Raw genomic sequence first — 25298 nt, 5'->3', positions numbered from 1 at the left:
CACAGTTCATGCAGGATCATCAACATTCCTGTTTGTTCGTTACCTGTTGGGAGCTTTGGAGGATATTCTGGATGCTGCAAGTCCCTTTCCTTTTCATGAGTAAACACACGTTGCTCCAGCTCAAAGATGAGGTCTCAAGCGCATGTGGCAGCTTAGAAACTAATGTGACACAACACAGGTCTCACCTGAAGCCTGTGTAGCCGAAGAGGATGGCTTGCAAGAATCCACCCATCCCTGTCAAGAAGTTCACAGCTCCTGACCCATCCGAGTTCTCCACCCAGATCTGCTCCAGCGAGAGAAAGGAAAGACTCAGCACTTGCACTGGGACTCTGCATGGGGTTTGGGGGTTTGAATACACTGATCATTGTCACTGTCACGTACCTGGGGTGTTGCAATGCCCATGCCCTGCTGCCAACCCTGGCATGGGGTGGTAGGTGGTCTCTGATGTGTTTCTAAATACCACCCGTTCCCTTCCCCATCCCTGGCAGCAGAAGGAAGCCTGGGGTGATGATACTGGCCTAAGGCTTTGTATTGCCTGGTAGGAAGCTGATGCCTCCTTACTGCTCTTGGGAAGCATGCAGAGAGGAGACCGAGCGTGCAACCACCCAGCTCACTACAGCAATAACCCAGTGACCACACGTGCAGCCAGCACGGGCCCCAGCCCATGGGGTGTCTCTTGGCGTGATGTGACCTACTTGGGAACAGGCAACACAGAACCAAGCAATGTCTGTCATGGGGAAGCCCCCACGACGTGACGCACCACCCAGCTCACCTTGAAGGGCTCCGTGATGTTGCTGAAACACTTGTTCAGCAGGGTCTGGGCTCTCTGCACCTCCTTCAGCTCCAGCCAGCCCACGGCAAACATGCTCTGCAGGAGAGAACCACCAGTTGGAACTGGAGGAGCTTCAAGGTCCCCTCAACCCAAACCAGGCTGGGATTCTGTGATTCTATGAACCCCACGTCAGGCTTTGCCCCTCTCCTTACCCAGGTCATGGCTGGTCCATCCAGCTCTGTGACGGGTTCATACATCTCCAGGTCATTTCTCCGGACTTCAGGGCTCATGGGGTGCATCAGTGGGAAGCCCAGCAAGACCACATCAGCTTGTTTCACTGGCTCGCCTGGGGACAGGCTTGGTCAGGCCACAATTCCAGCCAGGAATAGCGGGCAGACCAATGGTCTGTTTACTGATATGGGGAACAAACCCGACACACAGACACTTTTGGCACAACAGGCACCGCATCAGCAGGGGGAAGGCAGTGGAACTGCAGGAGCACAACTCTGCTGCCTTGCCAAAGGCAGAGCAGAGCAGCAGCCCATGGTTTGCCCTCGGTGCTGTGTTTGCTGGAAGCGGTGCTGAGGCAGGACATGGGCACAGCCCTGACTGATGGCAGCCAGGCTGGTGTCACCCAAACCTCGAGTGCAAAGGAATAGCTCCCAGGTTACCCTGCCCCTCACTGGAAGAAAAGAGGCACCAAACTGGGTGTGCATTTCCAGTGGAACCCTTCCAGAGGCCAGGGGCTGCTGGAAGGGTAACACATAGCAGGAAGATAGAGCCATCAGCAATGGGTTCATGGCAACCACACCACCTGCATCACTGTGCTAGAAGTCTCCTCCTACTCCTTGTGTTCCCAAATTTCCTAATTTTATGAGCCCACTAATGAGAAACGATCCACCAAGAGGCAGAACCCATCCACAGGGTTCTGCGTGGGGGCAACCCCAAAGCTGCAACTGGGGAGCAACACCAGAGACTTTTACTTCAGCCAAACACCCAGCCACGGTTTCCATGCTTGAACCAGCCCCTGCTTCTCACAGGCTTACAAGGAGGAGCAGTGGGTAACTCCCGGGGCTGCTGCTGCCCCGCGCTCACCCGGGCTGTAGCCGTCGTACTCTGGGTGATATTTCCTCTCCGCATCAAAGGGCACTTTGATGTTCTTGGCACAGCGCAGCCACTGCTCAGGCACTGGGATCAACAAGTCTCGAGCCAGATCGGCTGCAAAAGTCAAGCTGAACAATCCTGCATGTCATGGATGAGGGCCTGTGACCCCTCGGAGCAGGGAGAGAAGAAAGGGAACAGAAAGAACTAATTGAGCCATGACTGCAAAGAAATAGTTGTCTGAGAGAACACGCTCAGGGTTTAAGCCCGGGGTAGCAGCTTTCATCACTGGCATTGGGAGTCAGTTCCTCCAGCTTTAAATGTCTCCAGCTGGCTCGTTGTACGGACATCTCATAAAGCAGAGGGAGAGAAACCCTCCTGTGAAGTGAAACCCCTCTCATGTGGACACCTAAAGCAGGTCAGACGAACCACCACGGGACCACCTACTTCTGACTGTAAGGGCAGGCAAGGGGAGCAGCTCAGACAGAGGCAGGTGAAGAGCAGGAGGGTGCATTCCATGCAGGACCCCTGCTGCTCCCACCCCTGCCAGGCAGGAAGGAGGAGAGACGGGGCAGCGCTCCCGCAGGGCACGTGCGTTACCTCCGCTGGGCCACGGCGTTGGTGTAAGCGGAGTTGTCAACGTGGCAATGGTGCTCATCCGGGGGCATGACACCTGGGGAGAGCAAGGGGACCCTCACACTGAGCCCTGCTGCGGCCTCGAGGACCCCACAGCGACCCCGGTGCAATGGTCAGCAGAGGGGAACCTAAGAGGTGCTTGTTGGGAAGGAGAAACTACCCGGTTCACAGCTCTGGCACCTCGGCCTGAGGGCACCTCCCTGGCTCCCCAGGCGAGGTGACCTCCAAGTCATTCATGCAATCAAGCCATTCAGGCTTTCCCTATCCGCAAGCTCAGTCCCTTCCTTTGCTGCTTTCCTGCAGCCTGTCCCCAGGAGGAGAGATGGCCCCTTCCCAAGAGGAACATGAAAACAGGCATTTATATATGTGGCTCCTTTAGGAGCACTGGGGTTGTCTCCAGGGATCTTTACACCTGAGCCAGCCTGCAGCAACCCCAGGGGCTCCTCTAGCTCATGGAGACCCCTTGCTCTAACCCAGCCTTGCTCCTCCAGACCCTCCTCCCACAGATGCCTCCCATGTACCACCATGAAAGGAGACATTTAGAGGTGTCCCATGAGTGGGAAGGGGCTGAGAAACTGTAGCTTTGGAAGAGAGAGGAGCATCTTGCCGTGTGTTTGCATGGACACAACCATTATCCCTGAGATATTCCAGAGGGCAGGAGTCTGAAGAGCCCGCACACCCTGGTCCAGGTCTGGCTGGGGGGGGGGCTCCGAGCCTCTGCTCACAATCCCATCCCTAAACATGGGTCTAGCGGTGGCAGAAGTACCTCTGATGTGGTAGCACTGCTCCTCCTCGCTCCACACCATCCTGCTGCACCAGTACTGAGCCACGGCACACACCAGCCTCCAGCCTCCAGCCTCCCTGAACAGCTTCTGGTCCTGGAGGAGCCACAGCCAGAGAGAACCAGGCGTGTGAGGGAGGCTGCCCCAGACCCAGCCCAGCAGCAGGACAGGAGCTCTCAGGAGATGGATGCAGCAGGAGGAAAGGGCAGAAAACTGGCCTGGGTTGAGCCAAGAGGATGCTGAGCCACCCACGAGGAGCAAGGACAGAGCAGGCAGGGCTGGAGGAGGGACCCGGAGGTGCCACCAGCAACTCTGATGGGAGCAGAGAACAGCAGAGCTCCTCTGGGAACAGTGACAGCAACCAGCTGCACATTGAGCCGTCCCGGTGCCACACGCTGCCGTTACCTGCGTGGTGTGATAATACTGCTCAAAGGCCACCAGCACGTCCCCGGTGACATGGATTTCCTGGGCTCCATAGATCTCCTCAGGGCAGACTTCCCGGCCAGTGGCTGCGCTCTCCCACGGGAACTTAGCACCCTGCCAGGAGCAGATCCAGCAGGAGCTAAGCACAGCACCCTGAGGTGCAGTGTGCTGCTAGACTGGAGCCAAGCAAAGCCTGACTGTGCCCATGGGGGCTGCATTGCCCCCAGCCCAGCACCTCCAACCCCATCCCCATCCCCATCCCCATCCCCACCTCGTAGCCTTGCTCCCGCGCGTTGTGCAGGGCTCCTTCCAGCGTGCGGATCCGGTATTCCAGCATGGCTCGGGCAGCCTCGGGATAGAACAGCAGGATGTTCGGGAATATCCAGGTCTCCTGGAAGCAGATAGTGGGGTTGGCTGGTGGGGCACGCAAACGCTCCCACCAGTCTCACCTCCATCCCAAATGCTCTGACTGTGATTTTGATCCTACTTAAAGGTGCCATCCCATGGGCTCATTAAGAGGGATAAATCCACAGAGAACTGCTCCTGCCCATTCCTGCTGCTCTCTGGTGTCTCATAGGAGGATCTCAGCAGGACCTTCCACCATGCAAGACAAGGGAGGCTCTGGAGAGGGTCAAACCCAATACATCACTAGGAAGAACGCACACAAGGTCCATGGGAAGCCCCTGGCCACTGGAAGTGCTGAGAGAGATCAGTTATTCAGCTGAAATGAGCAAAAGTGAAACAGATGGAGTCACTGGGAATGCTGCTGCTGTGGGTTTGGTGGGCTCTGCTCAGCTCTACCAGCAGGAGCAGCTGGATCTGCTGAACCTCAGCCCAGGAGCTGTGGTGTTCACCCAGATGTGCCTCAGCTGGAATTGTAATTGATTTATAGTTAATGTTCAGAGTAACTCTCCCAGAGCCAGCACTTGCTGTGCCCTGTCTTTGGCACGGGGAGAATGCTGGTAACACACTGGTGTTTGGTTGAGGCTGAGCAGTGTTTATCTGAGGTCTGGGGTGTGCTGGTGTCCTGTGCTCTGCTGATGAAGCACAGAGCAGGAGATAAGGAGGCCACAACTGTCAGTGGAAGCTGCAGCTCCCACTGTTACTGGTCTCTATGGGGATGAGAATAAGGTGTTAGAGAGGTGTATGCAGGGTTTGCTGCAGCTTTGGGGGGTGTGTGGATCAGTGTAAAGTGCATAGACAGGGGCTGGAGTCCTTCTTGGCAATATAATCACAGAGTGGTTTAAGTTGGAAGGGAGCTTAAAGCTCCTCCAGTTCCAACCCCCTGCCACGGGCAGGGACACCTTCCACTAGAGCAGGTTGCTCCAAGCCCCTGTGTCCAACCTGGCCTTGAACACTGCCAGGGATGGGGCAGCCACAGCTTCTCTGGGCACCCTGTGCCAGCACCTCAGCACCCTCACAGGGAAGAGCTTCTGCTTTTAGATATAAACCACTGACCAAGGCTGGGACTAGACTGGATCCAGCTGCGCCAGACCAGGAGCAGGAGCCTCAACACCACCCAGTGTCTCCTGCTCACATGATGCAACTGAGCTGAGCACCCACTGGTGTGGCTGCCCCCAGAGCAGGTCTAAGCCCTGGGAGGGCAAAGACACCCAGCCTGCCCAGCTTACTGAGCACACCCCAGACCTACGTTCAAAGGCTGAATGTGCCCATCACAGAAAACACTTCTCAGTGATTCAGGGCTTGCTGATGCCACTGAAGCTGGAAGGTTTCAACTTGCTTCCTTTTAGACAGCTAACAGTTGGTGGCCGTGCTCTAAGCTAGTCACTGTAGCACCCTGGGGTGACCAACCTGACCTATCTCAGCCCCAGACCTCAACCTGGGGAAGGGAGGAGCCCTGCAGTGGGATCTCACATCCGCTGGCTCTGCAGCAGCCCCAGGCACCCAGCTTCAATCTCAGCAATTTACTTTTGAGTTAGAGGACAACCGGGATGAGGAACTCCAGGGGTGGAGCTGGGTCTGGGCAGCTGTTACGAATGGAGCAGGAGGATGCTGCTGGAGAGCATCCTCCTACGTGGTACCAAGGTCCTCCTGCTTGGGGGCAGCATCACAGCTTCCTCCCACCGAGCATCCTGCATCCCACCTGCTGTGCAAGCCCTGGGTACCACATCGCGGGCGGCACTCACCTGGTCCCAGAAGACGTGTCCCCAGTAGTCCTCCCCGCGCGCGCCGTTGGCCAGCCCGCCGGGGCTGATGCCATGGGAGGGCAGAGCCGGGCGCGGGGTGATGGAGCTCAGGAGGTAGAAGAGGCTCCCGCGCAGCGCTCGCCGCAGCCGCAGGGGCCCGGCCAGCTCCACGCTGCAGCCCCGCCACAGCGCGGCCCAGGCGCGGGCATGGCGCCGGCGCAGGGACCCTGTGGCCACGCAGGCCAGGCCCCGGCGGTAGCTGCCCTTGGCCTCCTCCTCGCTGCCGGCCACGGCCGTCAGGAACTCCCAGCGGCGCTCCCGCTCCTCCCCGCGCAGTGTCAGCGCGCCCGGCACCGGCGTCCAGAGCATGTGAACGGCGGGACATGGCCCCCCCTCCACCTCGGGAACCAGCGTCCTCCCATAGGCGTAGCTGTGGAGGACAGCAAGGAGCAGGGAGCGCAGAGCAGAGCTGGTGGGACTGGAGCACGTCCAACCATGCCATGGGGACCTCCCCGGCAGCCGAGCACAGGCTCCTGCTCGCACCCAGGGTGGAAGCTCCACCATCCCCACGCTTTAGCCCTCAAAAATGAGGCTGAAATTCGTTACAACCGGTCCCCAATCCCAGCCAACTGTTTGTAGAGGTCACCTTGAAGATGACCATCTTGTTGAGGTCATCTATGGTCATTCTGTCCGTAGAACTGATGCACATAGCTTCAAGGACGTGGTAACTTCTTGACAAGTCATTTACGCTAAAATATGGCAGATTTAGGGCTCTCTAATTGGGGTGGAATATTCAGATGGAACATTTGACATGTTTTACTCAAGAATATCCAGAAAGGCTGGACTCAAGGATGAACAGAGTCAAGATGCTTCAAAGATGTGGCCAACTTGGCAAGAAGGTACCAGGTCCTGGAACAAACTGAGCTGTCTTCATTAGAACACTAAAAATTACACTCACGGGTCAAAAAGCCCCTTGTTCAGGTTAGAAACCCCAGGCTGAGCACGTGTAAAAGGGTGTAACAGTTGCTTAAGTTCATTACAATACATGTTAATTACTAACCAGTGGCTGCACAGAGCCTGCACTCAGAACCTGCTGACTCAGCACTGAGTTTGTACATAAACATGATGCAGGATGTGACTCGGGTGCACTTGACTTGTGGGAACCCACAGACCACCCAAACCTGTGCAGATCCAGACTAAACCCTTGGCGTCCCCTAGTATGTGAGTGTTGGCTTCTGGCACATCGGGCATTGGGCTCCCTGACTTCACTGACAACACTCTCCTCCAAAGCCACTGTGTTCCCCAAACACATTTCTGTGTAATCACACCCAGCCCACGGCCCTTGTTGTCCTTTTCCATGCCAATGGCAGCAGCAGTATTGCGGTGGCAGCTAATAAATGTGTTTCTATGCTGGATTTTGGGTTTTGTTTTATATGCCCTCCGTGAAGAAGCAGATTTGCACCAGCCTCCACCCCACCCAGCCCAGCTCCAGCCTTACTCTTGCCATGTATCTCCCAACGTGAGCAGGGCAGTGCACAACAGCCCATGCAGGACGTATTCAGGTCATGGTCCCCCCCGATCCAAACTCACTGTGCTCCCTGGAAGTCTGGTCCCTGTTTCAGGTCCAAGTCCTGGCTCTTTGGCTCAAAAGGAGCATGGAGCTGGACCGTGATGGGTTGGGTGCTGTGAGCCGATCGCCGGATGGTGATGCTGACGACCATCAAGTGGAGAAGGGAATAGTGAGCATAGATCTGCTGGGTGGCCACATAATCTGTTGACTGAAGCTCATGGCTGAAGGTTCCTGTAAGCACAATGAGAACCATCAGCCTTTTGAACCAGCAGGTCCTGATGTTCTGCCCCAGACTCTCCCTTCTGCCCTATCTACTGCTTCCTACTGGCAAAGGAACCACCTTTCCCAGGTCCAGATCCAAACACAGCTTTTGACTGGACACCACCATTAACACACTGAATCTGGCCAAGCCACTGAGGAACGATTTGTGCTATAAAACATTCCACCAGGCTTCATGATTAAACAGTGTTTGCTGAGCCTGGGTCCAGCAGGGATTGGTACAGCCTGAGAACCACTCTTATCCCCACAACAAAGGGGAACTTCCCACTTGCTCCAATGTGGCTCCAGAAGAACAACACCCTACAGTGAGTGGAGAATGGGAAGAAGAAAGATAAGACCTTGTGGAAGAGGCAAAGAGACTTTAACTTCTAGAAGAGGGTCACTGGCAGCTGGAGGGGAAGAGCAATGGGTGCCCCAGATGAAGACACGCATGGAGGCAGCAAGATAAGGAGAGCCCTGCCCTGCTCCACCATTTACCCGTTCGGGTGTCCAGGGTGAAGGTCTCATCCAGGCTGCCCGCACCTGGCCCCTCCATGCACACGTTGGCGGGGCTGGGCACGTCGGCGCGGTGCGTGTCGCCCGCGGCCCCGCTGTACACGCCGTTCACGTGCAGCGTGTCGCGGTACACGCGCGTGCCCAGGTAAGCGTTGGTCACCGTGGCCAGCAGCCGTGGGTCTGCGGGCAGAGAGGTGGAGGAGAACACGGCCGGGTCCTCGCCGCCGTCGGCCATCGCGCCACCGAGCTGCAGCACAACAGGGTCAGGGCAGGGGGGAAGGGGCAGAGCGGCGCCGAGCGTGCCCACCAGCCGCAAGCGGGGCCACCTCCAGCCCTGGCACCATCCCGCGGTCCCCACTGCTTTGGGTGTCCCTTCCAACCCCATCTCCTCCATCCCCGCACCGGGGCAAGCACATTCCCTCCTCCTGCAGCTCCCTTTGTTCCTCTTCATTCCAACCACCTCCAGCCATGCGAGGGGCTCCTCCAGCTCACCCAAACCTCACCCAAACCTCACCCACCACCACTGGCTTCAGCGCTTCTCCAGTTCCCCCCCTCTTCCTCTTCTGCTGCCTTCTCCGTGACAGGGTCTCACCAACACAACCCAGACACCTTCCTCTTCTTCCCTCCTCTTCCTCCCAGGCTATTAAACACTGTTGCGTGGCCTTAGCAGCTCCCAGCTCACTGCCCCCCCGTGCTCCCCCTCACTCCTGCACCTCGAGCTCATCCTCAGTTACTGGCTTCTAGGGTAAGGCATTTTTATAACTATATATATAAATATATATCTTTATATATATTTATATGTTTAAAGATATATAAAGATATAGCACGTACAAAAGGTACTTTACAGAAGGGAGCCGCAGCTGGTGCAGGCACCGCTAAGCACTACAGTAACACAGAAAGGATAAAGTAAGGCACCAAGAGACACCCCAAGTGGAGCTGGAAGCGCGGCCCGGACTGGCAGCACCCCAAAAGCCCTCCCTGAGAGCAGCGGCTGGTGTCGGCCCCCGGGGCTGGTGGTTTCCTCGCACCAGGGTTGAACGGGGAGAAAACCCTGCTCTGCCCCCAGGAAACTCCAACCCAAACAAAGGCGAATCCAAAGGGAGCAGCACCGAGGAGAGGCTCGGTCCAGCCTGGGTCCTATCCTGGCTCCAGCCTGGGTCCGGGCGGGCTCCGGCCGCGCAGGCAGACGCTGCTCTGGGGGCTCCGCGGGGGGGGGGGGACGGAAGTTGCCCAACGGAGAAGGAAGGAAACAACTTTTTTCCCTGCTTAAACAGCCAATAATGGTTAAACCGAGCGCGGAGGTGAAGGTGCCGTCCCAGGGGCTCAGAGCGGCGGGAGCGGGGCCGGGGCTGCCCCGCGGGGAAGGAGGAACCGACACAGGAACAGCCTCCCGTGATTTGTGATCCCAAACTCGCCCGAGCAATGCAGCAGCGCCCCGGAGGAGACAACGGCGCTTTGTCCCCTGCACGCCCTGACCCTGCTGCTCATGTGCCTGCGGAGGGAACGGAGCCGGGTTCCAGCTTTGGCTTCAGTTTCCCGTTTCCTTCCCATGACCCGGCTGCAGCATGAACCAGTGTTGTACCAGTGCCAGCGAGCACCCTGCTCCAGCACCCGCACCCCCTGCTCCAGTATCCCCCACCACAGGGGGCTGCTGGCACCCAGCCCCGCTTAACATCTCCTGCTGCTTCCACAGGCCTGTCGTGGACAGAGCAGCGTTTCACCGAGATGTCCCCAGAGAGGAACAGGTCATAGAACTAGAGAATGGTTTGGGTTGGAAGGGACCTTCTAGTTAAAACCCCTGCCACGGGCAGGGACACCTTCCACTAGAGCAGGTTGCTCCAAGCCCCTGTGTCCAACCTGGCCTTGAACACTGCCAGGGATGGGGCAGCCACAGCTTCTCTGGGAAAAGTCTGTGCCAGCGCCTCAGCACCCTCACAGGGAAGAGCTTCTGCCTCAGAGCTCATCTCAGTCTCCCCTCTGGCAGGTTAAAGCCATTCCCCTTGGCCTGTCCCTGCAGGCCCTTGTCCAAAGCCCCTCTCCAGGTTTCCTGGAGCCCCTTTAGGCACTGGAGCTGCTCTAAGGTCTCCCCTTCAGGAGTCTTCTCTTCTCCAGGCAATAAACGGATATTCCCCTGAATCCCAGACATGCCTCCAGCTCACCAGAAGATGGAGGCTTCCAAATCCACTATAGGACTTGATCCTATGTCTCTTCTATCCCAAAGCCTTCCTTGTTTTCCAGCTTCTACCCATCAGCCTCCACACTCCTGCAATGGGAACATCTTCAAGGCCCCCACTCAGCCCCATCATGTGCCAGAGGGGCATCACATCAGTGTGTCTGGTCCTTGCAGACACAGACCGCTCAGCACGAAGGTTTCTGGTCCTCTCCCTGTGGCCAGGGCAGACACGGAGAATGCTGCAGTCGGACACTGAGCCCCTGCCCCGTGCTCAGGGAGGGGGATTAGCTTATGGGAGAGCCAGCATTCATAGGATAGACACTGCACATAGAAGCATGTAATCAACCAGGTTGGAAAAGACCTTTAAGCTCATTAAGTCCAACCATTCCCCAGCACTGCCAAGGCCACCACTAACCCATGGCACTGAGGCCTCGGCTACACGGGGTGTGAACACTTGCAGGGACGGTGACTCCAGCCCTGCCCTGGGCAGCCTGTTCCAATGCCTGAGCACCCTCTGGGGAAGGAATTGTTCCTCAGCTCCATCTAAACCTGCCCTGGTGCAGCTTGAGGCCGTTTCCTCTTGTCCCATCCCTTGTTCCTTGGGAGCAGAGACCGACCCCACCTCACCACAACCTTCTGTCAGGCAGCCTGTTCTCCTCTCTCTAAACCCACAGAAAAGCCAATGCCCAACTGCAGCAAAGCTGCCATCAGCGTTAGGGAAGGAACATGCCCTTCCCCAGCGCAGGCACCGTGTCTGTGCTGGTGCTGTGCGGGGAAGGGGAACAGGAAGGTTCCTCACTGCTCCCTCCTGAGCGAGGTGGGATGAGCCCCTGAAGCCACCCCTCAGCCCCCAGGAGAACAGACACAGACAGTGACTGGGCTGGGAAGGTCTGAGACCACACTGGAAACTGGTGTGAGCTGGTAGGAAGGGTCTGAGGAGCACAGATAAAGGCCATGTTTGTATGATCTCTGGGTCCTGCCGCGCTCAGTAGCACCAAAGGGAGCGTTTCCCCAGACACACGTGTCCTGGAGCAGCTTTTTCCTGCCAGAAAAGATGCGGGGAGGAAGCTGAGGAAAGGAGGAGCAGCAGCGAGTGTCTGGGAGAAGAAAAGGAGCTGCTGGGTCGCCTCCTCATCAAAACAAGGGTGGGAAGGGGCAAAGAGCTCCCTGCACCGGCTGCTCCCGGGCTTCTGCTCCCCAGCTTCCAGGACAGCAGCTGAAGAGCAGGATGCTCCCTGCATGGCAGAGCCTCGCTGGATCCATCCTATTGCTGCCAGTACCTCCTCTAAAAGCCATGGCCAAGCCACAGCACCTGATGCTGAACAGGGGTAAAACTACTCCTTCCTGAGAAGCTGTCCTGGGCAAAGAGCTGTGACCTCCTGCTGAAGACCAGAGCCCACCTCATCCTGCAGAAGAGCCTCCTGTGACCCTGAACCCCCGGAGCTGCAAGGGGAGCCAGAGAGAGGAAGGCGCATTCCCGACTCCGGGAAGGAGAACTCCAGGCAGGTCGATGCAAATCCTGCAAACTTCCAGTGGAGCTGTTTAAGGGAGAGGAGGACATGGCCGGGTCATCCAGCACGGCGGGCATGTGTTGAAGCTGAAAGGGCACCAGAAGGATGTGGAGCTGTTGGAGCGAGCCCAGAGGAGGCCCCGGAGCTGCTGCGAGGGCTGGAGCAGCTCTGCTCTGGAGCCAGGCTGAGAGAGCTGGGCTGGGGCAGCCTGGAGAAGAGAAGGCTCCTGAAGGGGAGACCTTAGAGCAGCTCCAGTGCCTAAAGGGGCTCCAGGAAACCTGGAGAGGGGCTTTGGACAAGGGCCTGTAGGGACAGGCCAAGGGGAATGGCTTTAACCTGCCAGAGGGGAGATTGGGATGAGCTCTGAGGCAGAAGCTCTTCCCTGTGAGGGTGCTGAGGCGCTGGCACAGACTTTTCCCAGAGAAGCTGTGGCTGCCCCATCCCTGGCAGTGTTCAAGGCCAGGTTGGACACAGGGGCTTGGAGCAACCTGCTCTAGTGGAAGGTGTCCCTGCCCGTGGCAGGGGTTGGAGCTGGAGGAGCTTTAAGGTCCTTCCAACACAAACCACTCTGGGATTCTGACTGCTCCCACTGACGCGCATCCCCACCTCAATGCAACAAGACCCCGGCTCGAGGCTTTCCGCCATTCCTGCTCTCAAGTGGGGGCAGGTTGGGAGTTGCTGTTGCAAACTCCAGCCCAGCTTGACCCAACACCTGTAACAGACCTGCCTGATGGTCCATGGCCACTGGACGCTCACCACTACGGAAGGAGGAGCCCGAGGCACATGGGGGTTTGACCTGGTGCAAACACTGGGCAGTGAAGGAAGACAGAGAAGCTGTTACCATGGACTGGACGAGCAAGGTCAGTGTCGGGCATCAGATCTGCAACAGCTTAAACCAATACATTGTGGTTTGAGTGTTACAGGTTTTAACAAGCCAGAGAGGAGATCACACAGAGCATCATGGAGAGGTCCCACCTTGCTGGCTGGGGATGCAGGTTTTGACCTCGGAGATATGGACAGTTGGGTGCTGCTGAGGATAAGAACTAAAGGAGCAGTGAGCGACCGGGACAAGCTCCTGCGCAGGTCATGGGGCTGCTGCGCCCTTTAGAGCGGCGGCCGCGCTCCGGGGGCGGCCCGGTGACACGGGTGACGGCGGTGACGGGCCGGGCAGCTGCAGTGCGAGGAGCCGCGTCCCCGTGTGCCAGCGCCATGCCCGGCCTCCAGCGCGGCTCCCGGCTCCTGGCGACGCTGCTGCGGCCCCTGCGGGTCCCCCGAGCGCACATCACCTCCAAACCGCCCGAGCACCCGCTCTCGGCTGCCGTGAGTACACGGGGAGGCGGGGAGGGTAGCTCCAGGGACGCCCCGTCAGAGGGGCACAAAGGGGGGACTCCAGCTCCAGGGACGCCCCGACAGAGGGGGCAAAGGGGGGACTCCAGCTCCAGGGACGCCCCGTCAGAGGGGCACAAGCCCCCTCTGCATTACAGCAAACTGGTTTTGGGGGGTTCTTAGGCAAAAGGGGAGGATGGAAGGAGGACCGGTGCTCCCCCAGCAGCACAAGCTCCGGGCTGCACCCCGCAGCGTGTGCACCCCCTGCTCCCCCCTTCAGGCTCCTCCTCCTATTTGATTCCATCCTTTGAGGCCCTGTTTCACCCTCTGGGGTTTAGGGACCTGCTACAGGGAAGCAAAGCCACGGCACCGCCAAGGACCCGGGGAGGGGGTGGCAGCAGCCCCCAGCCCACACAGGGACAGCCCCGTCCCCCCTCCATGGGACACTCACCCCAGAGCCGGTGTCCCCACAGGCAGGGACATGGTCTGCTGCCGCCCTGGCTCCCTGCGTCCTACGAGACCCCCCAGGCTGGGTGACAGGAGCTCGGAGAAGGAGCTTTACACCATAAACCCCAGCTGCTTCCACCCCCTGCTCGAGGGGTTTATCCCCCGCTGCCCCCCAGGGTCTGCACCAAAGCGCTTCCCAGCCCTGGAGCCTCTCCGTGGGCAAATAAAGGCAGAGGTGGCAGCACGAGGGGTTCAGTGCCAGGGGCGCCGGTGGCAGCAGCTCACACTCAAAGTCATCTCAAAGTCATCTCAAAGTCAGGCACAGCTGCTGCTGGAAGCTGAGCCCAGGCCCGCGGCCCAGGCATGGTCACGAGCTGCTGAGTCCCCAGCGAGGGACAAGGCGGCCGTCACGGAGCTGAGCCACCAACCCTGCTGTGCCATTGACCCTCCCCTCCCACCGACCCTTCCTTCCTTCCTTCCATCTCACGGACCCTCTGTGTCTCCTCCACCGCAGGAACAAGTCATTGCATTTTCCATCATGTGCGGATGCTTCCTGCTCCCAACAGCCTGGGTCCTGGGAAACATCGAGAACTACAAGAGCAGACCCGAGTGAGGAGCAAAGAACCACCCGCACTCTGGTGAGAGCAAACATGAGTGGAACCAAGGCCACAGGACGGAGCTTCGCCAAAAGGGAGCCCTCGGGGTTTGCTCATTAAAGTTCATGTTCACATTGAGGGTGTTGGGTTTGCTTCAGCTTGTCCATAGGGCACTGATGTGTAATCCTGCTCAGGGCTTAGCAGTGGCCTTGGCAGTGGACTCAATGATCTTGAAGGTCTTTTCCAACCTGGTTCATTCTGTGGCTCCACAAAGGTGATTCCTTTGTGAGGCTGCAGCAGGCTCCAGCCCGGAGCTGTGGTTTCCTATGGAGCTGGGTTCTTACCTCACACACTTGCAGCAGAGGACACCAGGAGCCACTCACAGCACTGACAAGGGAGCAAAATCAGGTTAAATTCCAGCAAAGAAATACTCAAAGGCTGCAGTGACATTTACAGTGGCCCAGAGCAGGGGCTGCACACCTGACTTGTCCTCTTCCTGCACGAAGCCCTTCCAGCCCCAAACACAGCTCATTTCCCACGTTACCTGTCAGGGAAGCAGCAGCAGCAGCTCCCACACAGGGCTTTGGGAACAAACAACGCTCCAGATATCCTGGAAAACCTCTGAAACAGCCACAGCTCAAGGAGCTTCACCTCACCTCACCTCAGTGCACGGCTCAAACCAGCATCCAAGCCTAGCTCCCACAGAACAAGTGGGTTTGTCAGAGCCCCCCCAGGAGACCAGCTCCATTTCAACATGAAGCTCCAGGTTCTGATGCTCATTAGAGCAGCAGCAGCCCCGGTGCCTGAGCTCTGCTGCGCTGGTGGCATTTCCTTCACTCCTCACCTGCAGTGATGTGACTCCAGCAAGAAGATGGAGCTTCTTAAAGCCCTTTTCCATCCGTAGCTATGAAATAGAGCAGTGTTGTCCCCATCACACGTGTCTCCTCCTCCTGCTCCCCTGAGGTCAGTGCCACCCGGAGCGGGCTGTGGAGCACAAGGGGGAGCGTGGAGGAGGGAATGTCCCAGTGCCCAGCACAGGAAAAGGAAACATCGGGGTTCACACACCCTCAACAGTGGGACCTGCACGGGCAGAGCAGAACCACCACCGAGGGGCTGGGCAGGGAGAGACCGAACTGGAGCTGAGCCCCAGCCAGGAAGAGGTTCAGGCCACAGAGGGTAGAGGGGCGGTGGGTGACCAGGCCCAGGGGCTGGCAGTGTGATGTGTGTGTTGGCTTTCAAACCCTCAAGCCTCCCTCTGCGCCTGCAGAGCGGGTCCAGGATCAGCCACGAGCTTCCTTTTGGCCACTGCTGGCACAAACCCCCCCGCGCCCAGGCAGTGAGGCACGAAAAGCACAGAAGTCAAAGCCCCAGAGACACTTTGTAGTGACCCAGAGATCAGGCAAGCAGAGCTCCTGAACCACAGCGGTAACTGAACGGGTGACACAAGAACTGACCATGGACACGTGGGTGCAGGACTGAAACATCCACTTAGACCCTGAGGAGAATCATCCTGTGACTCTATTTTAGCTAATTTAAAGCCACTGTTCAAACCTCGGTGCAGTTTGCAATTGCTGCCTTACAATTAGGAGTACTCAGAGGTATCCCCAGTTCAGATCTGTGTTTCCAGCTCTCAGGTGCACAATTACCTTCCATCCCTGTGAAGACATGGTTGGGAAAAACAATCCCATTACAAAAGCTTTGAGAGCAGTTGTTAAGAGGCAAAAGAGAACAAAACCTCCTTGTCTCCGGCCTCATTTAGGGCTTTTCCATGAGTAATGTTTTCCCAAGCACCAGGACTACATCTTGCCCCAGAGAAAGGAACCTGACAGCAGAGCACAAGGTGCTACTCACTGCGTGACATGCTAACCCCGCTGGTGGTAAGGGGCTGTGTAAATCTGTTGTTCTTGCACAGAGGGGTTTGTAACATGAAACGTAAAAGGAAGTCAAACACACCAGAGGCTCAATGCAAGTGCTGGAGACACAAACACAGACACAGAGCAGGGGAAAGGGAAGGCAGAGAAGTTTATTCCAGCGCCTCACGGGAGCCGTGCTGGTAACACACAACCACCCCAAGGGGAGGAACCTCTTCCACTGCACGGGAATCCCGGGAAAACCTTCTGGTGGAGCAAACCCTCCCTCTGCCGCAGTGAGGAGGGGCTGGAGGACGGGCAGGAGGAAGAGGCTGGTTTCTGGCTGCTGCAGGGCAGGGGGAGCTGTGCCCTCCTAAGGCCAGTACCACCCCCTAACACCAGGTACAACGCCAGGCACCGCTCCAGCTCCTGTAAAGGAGCTTCTGCTGCCCCTTCCCCAGCAAACAGCCTCTGCTCCGTGACAGGCACCAGCACCATCCTCCCACAGCAGTGTGATGAATGAACCCCTTTCCCAGAGCAGGATGGGAGCCCCCAGGTCAGTGCCACCCGTGTGAGCGATCAGGGAAATCTCGACTCCAAGCACCAAAGGGTCACACAGCAAAAGGCCACTTACTCCTCCCAACAAGCCTCAGGAGCTGCTCCCCCCTCTGCCCACCCCCCAGTTTAATGCAGTACAGAGTCAGTGGTCTGAGTGCTGCTGGCGCCAGGAGCAGCAGGATTCCCTCTCCCGGGGCAGTGCAGGGTGCTCTATGTCAGGATGTCATGGGCTTGGTGCTCCACCAGCATCTCCATGCTCCTCACGTCTGTGCACCAGAACTCCAGGCGGTCTTTCATCCCTTTGATCTGCAAGGGAAGCCCACAGCAACCTCAACCCCTCAGCTGCTGCAAACACCAGTGTCCACCTTCAAGGACAAACACCCGAGATCCCAAACTACTCCCATGTGCCTAGGAAAGATGCTCCTGAACATCTTTGACCATTGAAACAGCAATGGTTGAAGTTAAATGGAAATGCACAAAAGGGATTGCTTGCAGCCTGTAATCCATGTACTGATGTGTTTGGGTTTTTGAGGTGAAGGCCCCCTACATGGTCTCCTAAAATGTTAAAAGGATGAACCCAAGACATTCAGCACCTTCATCTTTACCACCCTCAACCTCTCTCCTCCCAAGAGAAGCCACCTACAACCCAGACACTCCAGGACTCTGTTTCATGCATTAAGGCTTGAAGCACCACCCAGATGTCTGCGTCCTGCTGGAAAACAGTCGCAGCATTCCTGTTTCATGGTGCTTTGTGTGGCTTTCAGAAGTGTCACTATTTGCCTCCTGCTTATTGCACCACACACACAATGCACCACACACCCAGGCTAAAGGCTAGGGGCAGCAATGGAAAAAAGAATGAGGAAAAGGTGCCACTTCTTCCTGCCCTGAGCGTCCTCGAGAGCACCAAGGAGACCAGTTCTCCAGCACCGACCCCTCCCAGCTCTCCCAGTCACCTCACCCGACACACAGCAGTTGTGCCTCCGTGTCCAGTACCTGTTGTAAGTCCAGCACACGCGGCTGCACCCACGTCATGTGCACCCTCTTGTCCACTTCATCGATGCTGCCCTTCACCAAGCCCACCGAGAGAGCCTTCATCACCAGCAGCTCCACCTGAAACCAACACAGAGAATTCCAGGAAACAACTGAGAGTCACCCGTTCCCCAGAGGAACAAACCCCTGAACGGGCTCTGGCTTTGGAGACCGCTCATCACACACAAGCCAAGCCAAGAGCTGCTGCAGCCTCTCACACCCATCCTCCTGCAGGTCAGGATTCTGCCTGGAGGCTCAACTGTAGCTACACAGGAGGTTTCTTTCCCTCTGAGCAGTTTCACTTTCTTTTCTCTGAAATCCAGGAAGAATGAGGGAATTGGAAACAGTCAACACAGATTTACCAGGGGCGGGATGTGCCTGACCAGTGTGGTGGCCTTTTGAAGTGAAACAGCTTGCTCAGTGGTCAGACAGTGCTGGAGGTGCCCTGTGCCTTTCCTTTAGCAAGACCTTCTACCATACCCTTGCTGATGAGCTGGTGAGCCACAGAACAGACAGGAGGACCACAAGAGGAGCAGAAAACCTGCTGAACCACTGAGCTCAGAGGGTTGAGGTTGAGGCCTGAAGCTGAGCAGGCAGCTGGTCTCCAGCAGTGCTCCTTTGGGAGCGACACCGGGTCTGATACCACTGAGTTATCTGCCAGCAGCTGGAGGAGAGTTTCAGATCACACCACACCAGAGGTGAATGTGCTGGAAATGAGAGCTACCGAGAGGAGAAACCTCAGCAGACTGGGCTAACACGAAGCACAGTGAGGGTGAGCACAGAGCCCTGCCACAATCCCAAGCAGCAGCATGAGGGAGGTGTAATGGCTGTGGTATACTCCAAATATCCTCAGTGCCCTCTGAGGGGAAGGAGCAGAGCCTGGGGGGGAGCAGGAGCCACAAAGGGGACCCATGTCCTGGTGACTCCACTCAGCACTTGTGGAGCAAAGCTGCAGCACTGTGTCAGTTCTGCATCACCCCTTCCAGTGCAGGGGGACACTGCGGGACAGGGGAGAGCCCAGCCAAAGGCCACCAAGGCCATGAGGCTGAACCCCTGACACTGTGAACAAACATTATTTGTTCAGCCTGGATAAGAGCTGGCTTGGGGACACCTCACCACAGTCTTTCAGCACCCAGTAACATGGAAGGTAAGAGGAACTGTTCTCACAAGGCTGCACAGAAAAGGACAGAGACCACAGCAGGATTTGCTTCAGCTCAGATCCCATCTGAGTAACAGCAGAAAACTCTTCACCATGAGAGAAGTTAAACATTGGTGACACCTCCCCTCACTGGGAATACTCAAACCAGGCAGGTCCCTGCACAGCCTAACCCAGAGGCCTGTTCTAGCACAGGTGGGAAGAGCTGACCTGCAAAGCTCTCCTCCAGCTGAACACCAGGACTGAGGATCCTCAGAAATGTATTAACCAAGAACCAGGAGCACCAAAGCAGCCGATCCCTTCTTAAAGAGTTCTCCAAGTGCACGAGAGCAGGGAGAGGATTTCAAACTGGAGTTCAGCTACGGGAGCAGCTCCATCCGGACACCTCAGAGCTCCCGAAGTGCCACAGCGGTGTGTCTGCAGCTGGGCTCACCTCGTTCACGGTCACTTTGGCACTCCTGGCTATCTCCTCGAAGGTGAGCTGCCTGTGGTTGGCTGGTCGCGTGAAGGTCATCTGCAGGCAAGCAAACAGGAGAAGTGAGTCCCCAGCCCCGCGCTGCCCTGCTGAGCTCGGCCTGCCCCAGCTCCTGCACTTCTCAGCTTTCACCAGGATACTGCAAGGACAAACGCACTGATGTGAGCAGGAAGGAGCAGCACCGCTGCCTCCTGCACACACAACCCCTGCTGGGGCAACCACACAGCCCCAGGCACAGCCCCAGGCACAGCCCCAGGCACAGCCCCAGGCACAGCCCATCAGCCTGGGCTGAAACACCTCGGCACAGTCAGATCCCTGAGGTGCCTATGGGTGGTAACACTGGTGCACAGTAACACACAAGAAGTGGAGTGTACCTGCACATTAACATACACACATTGGTACATGGGTATATACAAACATATATTATGCTTCAAATAACTCAATATTGAGTTTTTGAAGAAGATCCAGGGCCAGGGAGGTTTATTTGGTAACACCAGAGGCAAAGCCTTCAAGTGACAGGAAAGGAACAGTTTGAATGTTCAGGTTACCTGTCAGAGGAAGGATTTTCAGTCCTTTGGACACTAAGATTTTTAGTGTGTTTTAGAAACCTTTGTTTCCAGAACACACTCTCAGAGTTATCCCTTCAGGTACCATCCTCAAGACACAAAGCTTGCTCTTTCCTTCCCCACCTCCACATCCTGCCTGAAAGAGCTCACCCCTGGGCCTCCCAACCAGCACTACACACCCCGCCAGCTCTTCCCCAGCAGCACTTGCCTTCTGGCACCATCTAGAGGCAACATTGGCAGCCAACGACTTAAACCCACGAGCTCCTGCGACATGAGTGAATGAACACGGCAGGGAACAGACTGTTTCACCCCCACCAAATGGCAGCTGGAGCAGCCCCTTCCCATCTCCCACGTGTAAGAGACCCCAGCTCTTGGCTCACCTCCATAAGACATAACAGCTGAATCTTCTGCAGCAGCAGTGCTTCGTTTGCAGCCAGATCTGGCTGGAAGGGGATGGAATGGAACAAGTAAATTCATTATTACTTTGACACAAGTCAACCCGTGAACTACAGCTGTGCCACTGATGCCCGGTACAGCAGTTAGCACCCAACACCACTGCTCTCCTCAAGCTTCCCAGCACACAAGGGAAAGCCACTGTCTCACACTGGAAGCAGTTCCATACTGGGAGTGAATGGCATTATGGAAACGACATCAGGGATTATCTTCCTCTGCAGGGCCACATGATGTGTTTGCTTTGTCTTCGTTTCATGAGAGATTTCTCTTTACTTCTCTCAATCAACCAGGCACAGAGGGAAGGCAGTAACTAACACCACATACCAAGGTGAATGTGCTGTGCTTAAAACTACACCAGTGACCAGAGTCAGGACCTCTTCAGGTACAGATCCAGTGTCCCAGTGCCCCCTGCAAGGCCGAGGCCAGGCCTGCAGCAGGGGAGCAGCCCCGCTCACCTGCTGGCCCCACGCTGACTTCAGGGCCTGGAAGGTCTCGACGTTCCCGCTGTTGAAGGCATAGAGGGTGTCAATGAGCCACTGCCGGTCCGTGCTCCTCAGCGACTCCAGGACAGGGTGCATGAGCTGCAGCACAGGCAGGATGGTGTTAACGGGGTACAATCAGCCTCTGAGAACAGCTGAAGTGGTGCAGCAGCAACTTACCAGCTCCCCAAAGTTGTAAACTCCTTCTCCCAAGAGCCCGGCCAGTCCCAGGGTAAAGGCTCTCTCCTGCTGCTCTGATACTGCAGGAGGACCAACACAAAGCAAGTGTGGGTGAAGCAGCACCTAAGCCCCACCAACCTCTCCCTCGGCCTCCTCTCTGTGCCTGCATTAAACCACTCCCAGCTCCCTCCTCATCCTCCCCTAAGCCTGAAGCTCAGCCTGCAGTAGCCACAGCAGCAGCACAGAAGAGCCACTCTTTGAATCTATAGTGAGGATTTGAGGAACTAGAACAAACTCTCTCTTCTAGTGGGAACATTTCCCCCTCCCATCACCTCAGTGCAGCTTAGGAGCACACTCCTACTCAGCCGTTCTTCTTGCGGGTTCTCCTTTGTAGCTAAACCCTGGCCCAACTATGGCCAATTCAAAATACATTGAGAAAGTGCCAGTGCCTTTACTTAGACTGAAGAGATAAAGCAAAGACTGAAAGCTGGGGCCTCCTGTGCTGGGCAGAGGAGGAGTTACCCGGCAGGTCCTTGACATCGATGCAGCCCAGGAACCGCAGAGCATCCTTGTAGTAAGAGGCGTGGTTCCCGATGGTCTGGTAGTACTTGCTGGAGAGGTCGTAGAAGCGGCTGTGAACCGAGGTCACCCCGGGCAGGTTGTTCAGCATCTCCTCCACCTCCTCAATGGTCTCCTGGAGGAGGGTGAAGACCTGGTTGTGACAGGTGAAGGTGCCCTCACACACACCCCGCTCCCGGCCTTCTAGATCACTGGGTAAGGGCTACAGCAGCCTCGTGTGGGCCACAACTAACAGCCACGTGGTAGTAAAGAGGCAGATGAGGGCACAGCCACTACACAGCACTAAAGGTAAAGCTGTGGTGTTCTCCTCTGACACAGGAGTTGGATAAAAATACAAAACAAAGCCCAAACTCCCAGAACACAGCCCTGCAGCTGTACCCGCATGTACAGACATGCTTTACATGTACTTACACCCACCAAACCCATCAAATCTGTGCTTGCTCTGAGCAACATAAAGCTGCACTGCACAAAAACTCATCTCAGGTTTCAGAGAGGGTTCTAAACAAAGCCAAGAGATGAAACCCCAACGTGCTTAGCACAGGGAAGGATGCGCTGGTCCAGGCACGGTCAGCAGCTCACCAGCAAGCAGCAACACTGCTGAACTCATGAGAGCCTCCAAGCTGCGACTGGAACAGGTCAAAGTGTTTGTCCCCACTTCTAGTGCTGCACATCAATGCTGCAGTGACCAGCAATAGGCAACAGCATCTCAAATGCTGCACCAGAACCTCACTGAAACCTCAGAGGTTTGGCCAGAAGCACTATATATGCTTTTATATGGCCTACAAGATGTAAGGCAGAACTGCAGGTCCTCCTGGAAACCCCAGGAGCTGCAAATCTACCATCTTCTCACCCAAAACCAAAGCCCAGCCACAGGCACGGCCATGCTGTGGTGTGGTGGCAACACTCGAGTCTCCCCCTCACCTTGGTGACCTGGAGGTCTCCAATGTTCAGCTTCAGTGCCCCAATGGCTGTTTTACACAGAATGACAGCTTCATCGCTGCTCTTCACCTGCGGGGCACAGAGACACGTGCTCAGAGGTGCCCCCAGCCCTGCAGCCAAGGGGCCCTTCAACCCAGGCTGTGCTGCACCCGGTAACGTGCTCCTGCACTGCAACACGGAGCTGCCCGGGGCATCCTCCAGCACAGGTTTAACACACACACACATCCGCCTCCCTCGGCTGTACCACAACTGCCCACATGGAAAACCATTCCTGCAAGTGAACTGCCAGAACGAGCAGTTGCAAACATACCTTTTCCCGAGTCTTTTCCAGGAAAGTAAGAGCCACGTTGGGATCTGAAGTAGAGGGGAAAAGCAGCAATATCAGGAATTCCTGATGGAACTAAATCTCAACCTACAAATAGATCCTTTCTCAGGACTCACGAACACTGGAAGGTGTTTTCTATAGTTTACTGCCCAGAGCTGCTGCTCCTCACCAGCCTTTCCTCCAGCAAAGAGCAGACCTGCTACTCCATGTAGTAGCAATTACTTACACTTTCTGAGCTGATGTTCTGCCCTTTCAATACACCAGAAAGGCAACAGGCTAACACTGAAGGTTTAGCTGTTACTATTAACTAGTTAATAGCTGTTACTATTAACTGGTAACTTTACAGGCATCAGTTGGTAAAAATACTGTAAGTAGGAGGGGAGGACGCTTACCTGTCATCTGCCTGACCACATGGAGAATGATCTCCACCAGGGACAAGGGGTTCACCCTGGAACACAAAGCTCACTGTCAGAGTGGTGTCAGGCAGCAGGAGGTGACTGAGGGCTCCAGCAAACAAACTCACCTGTGCTCAAACTCACTGATGAAGTTCTCATACAGCTGCAGGCACAAAGACACCAACAGTCAGGGCAAGAGGGTATTTCAGTTCAGCTCCAACACCCCTTTTCACTGCGTTCCAGTTCATTTTCCCAACAAAGCAGAGGGCATCCACTAGGGATGTGCGCTCTACACAGAACCCAGGAGCCAAAACCTGCTCATTTCAGCCAGTTCTGTCCCTACAGCCTCTCCCTGACTGCAGGGAGAGGTTGAGGATTCACCACACCCAGCACCTCCTGCTCCGGGTTGTACAACAGGCACAGGGATAACGTTTTCCCAGTGCTCCCTGCACACATTCCAGAGAGGCTTTTTGTCATGGAAATAACTATCTCTTGGGAAACCGAATTTCAACCCAAACCACACAGCCCACGATTACTTGTAGCACACAGCCAGTATGTGACTCTGGGCTGAGTGTGTGAACGGAAGAAGCTCCCAATGGGTGAAACGACCTATCAGACACCCCAAAGCATTTGTGACCCCCAACAACCCAGCCCACACGTGTGGCTGCAAACCCCTTGTAACAAAAGGGAAAGAAAAAGGGCTCTCCCTACACCACCACCCCCCAAAAAAACCCTTCAGTGACCTCCACCACTGTTTTCCTTCCCTATGGACAAGTAAACCCCTTGGGAGCAGGGAAGCCTTCACCTTGATGAGTCCATCTCCTTGGGCAAAGCAAGGGTCCTGAACGAAGTCCAGGACCTGCAGAGTCAGCTGGTGCCAGAGCCTTCGGAAACAAGCAGGTCACTCCATGAGCTCAGGCCCTGCACCAGCTCCTCACCCCACACCCGACATCCCCATCCCGACATCCCCACCCCCGACATTCCCATCTCCGACATCCCCATCCCAACATTCCCACCCCGACATTCCCAAACAGACATCCCCACCCCGACATCCCCACGCCCTACATTCCCAAACAGACATCCCCACCCCCGACATTCCCACTCCGACATCCCCAAACAGACATCCCCACCCCCGACATCCCCACCCCGACATTCCCGTCCCGCCGCTAACGACGGGAACAAAGCACGAACGGACCCCGAGGACGCAGACACCCACCCGCCCCCCCGAGGGCACGAACCCGGGGGTAACGCGGGGATCAGCCCCGGCGCTGGTTAAGCGCTCACCGGGCACACCGGGACCGAGGGCTCCCCCCGGGAGGGCTCTTCAGCCCAGCCCCGAGCCCGGTGTCCCCTGGGCCCCGCGGAGGGCCCCGGCGCCGCCCGCCCCGACTCACTTCTTGTTGTAGAGCTCCTCGAGGCGGTGCCACACGGCGGCCTGGCCCGGGCCCGCGCTCTGGCTCTGGCTCTGCTGCAGGAACCCCGGCACGTCCTTCATGGCGGCACCGGCCCCGCTGCCAGCCGCAGCCGCGCTCCGGAGCTGCACACTCACTTCCGGCCCGCGCGGGGCACGCCGGGTACCGTAGGGCCCCGCGGTGATCCCCCCCCGCGGTACCCGCACCGCGGTAACCATGGCAACGCATCCCGCACACACACACACCCCCCCCAGCAGGGACCCCCCGGGCCCCCCGCACCGGCCCCGGGCGGGGCGCAGAGCGGGGCCGGGCGCGGGCGGGACGCGGCGGCGGCGCCGGGCGCGGCTACTCGGGGCAGTGCGGTAGCGCGGCGCGGGGTGCCCGGCCATGGAGCGGGGCGCGCGGCGCGGGCTGCTGGCGGCCGGTGAGCGCGGGGCGGGGCGGGATGGGGATACCGGGGGGGTCGCTCCGGGGCTCCCCGCTCACCGGCTCTTCTCTTGCAGCCTGGCGGAGCCTGCGGGAGCGCGGCCGCGGGGGGGGCGCCGGCCCGGCCCGGCTCCCGCTCAGCGCCGCGGGCAGCGCGGCGGGCCCCGCGGCTCGCAGGTACGTGCGGCCGCTGGTCGGGGCCGGGACACGGGAGGGAC

At 57.2% G+C, this 25298-nt stretch overlaps 3 protein-coding genes across 11 annotated transcripts in view; 1 reads left to right on the top strand and 2 right to left on the bottom strand.

The window, feature by feature from the left end:
- PGGHG (protein-glucosylgalactosylhydroxylysine glucosidase) overlaps window positions 1-23771 on the bottom strand; it is a 26895-nt gene extending 3124 nt beyond the window's left edge. For 3 of the 9 annotated variants that reach the window (XR_003991284.1, XR_003991285.1, XR_003991286.1), the window contains exons 1-11: window positions 8188-8572; window positions 7452-7662; window positions 5862-6291; window positions 3986-4105; window positions 3697-3828; window positions 3276-3387; window positions 2474-2546; window positions 1868-2004; window positions 985-1118; window positions 773-868; window positions 44-159 (exon numbers count right to left, since the gene is read on the bottom strand). Coding sequence is in view for 6 of the 9 variants with exons in the window: in XM_030485063.1 (XP_030340923.1) it covers window positions 186-283; window positions 773-868; window positions 985-1118; window positions 1868-2004; window positions 2474-2546; window positions 3276-3387; window positions 3697-3828; window positions 3986-4105; window positions 5862-6291; window positions 7452-7662; window positions 8188-8440 (1796 nt within the window). In the remaining 3 variants the exon portion in view is untranslated. Of the gene's footprint in view, window positions 1-43; window positions 160-185; window positions 284-772; window positions 869-984; window positions 1119-1867; window positions 2005-2473; window positions 2547-3275; window positions 3388-3696; window positions 3829-3985; window positions 4106-5861; window positions 6803-7451; window positions 7663-7746; window positions 8056-8187; window positions 8573-9036; window positions 9535-19545; window positions 19556-23760 lie in introns of those variants that run through there. The other 6 variants (XM_030485063.1, XM_030485062.1, XM_030485064.1 and 3 more) reach the window with 6 other exon arrangements.
- Window positions 12705-14396, top strand: LOC115607588 (cytochrome c oxidase subunit 8B, mitochondrial). Its single transcript, XM_030485073.1, has 2 exons — window positions 12705-13209; window positions 14177-14396. Exons 1-2 carry the CDS (start codon window positions 12976-12978, stop codon window positions 14273-14275), a joined length of 333 nt encoding a protein of 110 aa, XP_030340933.1. The 5' UTR covers window positions 12705-12975; the 3' UTR covers window positions 14276-14396.
- On the bottom strand, window positions 16262-25298 carry PSMD13 (proteasome 26S subunit, non-ATPase 13). The gene is made up of 13 exons (XM_030485069.1): window positions 24637-25298; window positions 24048-24126; window positions 23371-23405; window positions 23240-23295; window positions 22833-22876; window positions 22505-22591; window positions 21527-21698; window positions 21005-21084; window positions 20801-20926; window positions 20273-20335; window positions 19285-19365; window positions 17660-17776; window positions 16262-16972 (listed from the first exon to the last, which is right to left on the bottom strand). Exons 1-13 carry the CDS (start codon window positions 25041-25043, stop codon window positions 16877-16879), a joined length of 1443 nt encoding a protein of 480 aa, XP_030340929.1. The 5' UTR covers window positions 25044-25298; the 3' UTR covers window positions 16262-16876.

This window comes from Strigops habroptila, chromosome 4 (genome assembly GCF_004027225.2).
Source record: "Strigops habroptila isolate Jane chromosome 4, bStrHab1.2.pri, whole genome shotgun sequence".
Lineage (NCBI taxonomy): Eukaryota > Metazoa > Chordata > Aves > Psittaciformes > Psittacidae > Strigops > Strigops habroptila.
Note: the sequence above shows the minus strand (reverse complement) of the source record. Positions and strands in the feature narration are given on the sequence as shown.

Bases quoted from the DNA above. Each gene is read 5' to 3' on its own strand.
- LOC115607588 (XM_030485073.1), top strand. From the start codon at position 12,976: ATGGGGCTGCTGCGCCCTTTAGAGCGGCGGCCGCGCTCCGGGGGCGGC. The intron at 13,210-14,176 runs GTGAGTACACGG...CCTCCACCGCAG, and splicing joins AGCACCCGCTCTCGGCTGCC to GAACAAGTCATTGCATTTTC.
- PSMD13 (XM_030485069.1), bottom strand. From the start codon at position 25,043: ATGGCCGGGCACCCCGCGCCGCGCTACCGCACTGCCCCGAGTAGCCGC. The intron at 24,127-24,636 runs GTGAGTCGGGGC...TTGTTTCCGAAG, and splicing joins GAGGAGCTCTACAACAAGAA to GCTCTGGCACCAGCTGACTC. The intron at 17,777-19,284 runs GTGAGCCCAGCT...TGTTGGTTTCAG, and splicing joins CCAAAGTGACCGTGAACGAG to GTGGAGCTGCTGGTGATGAA.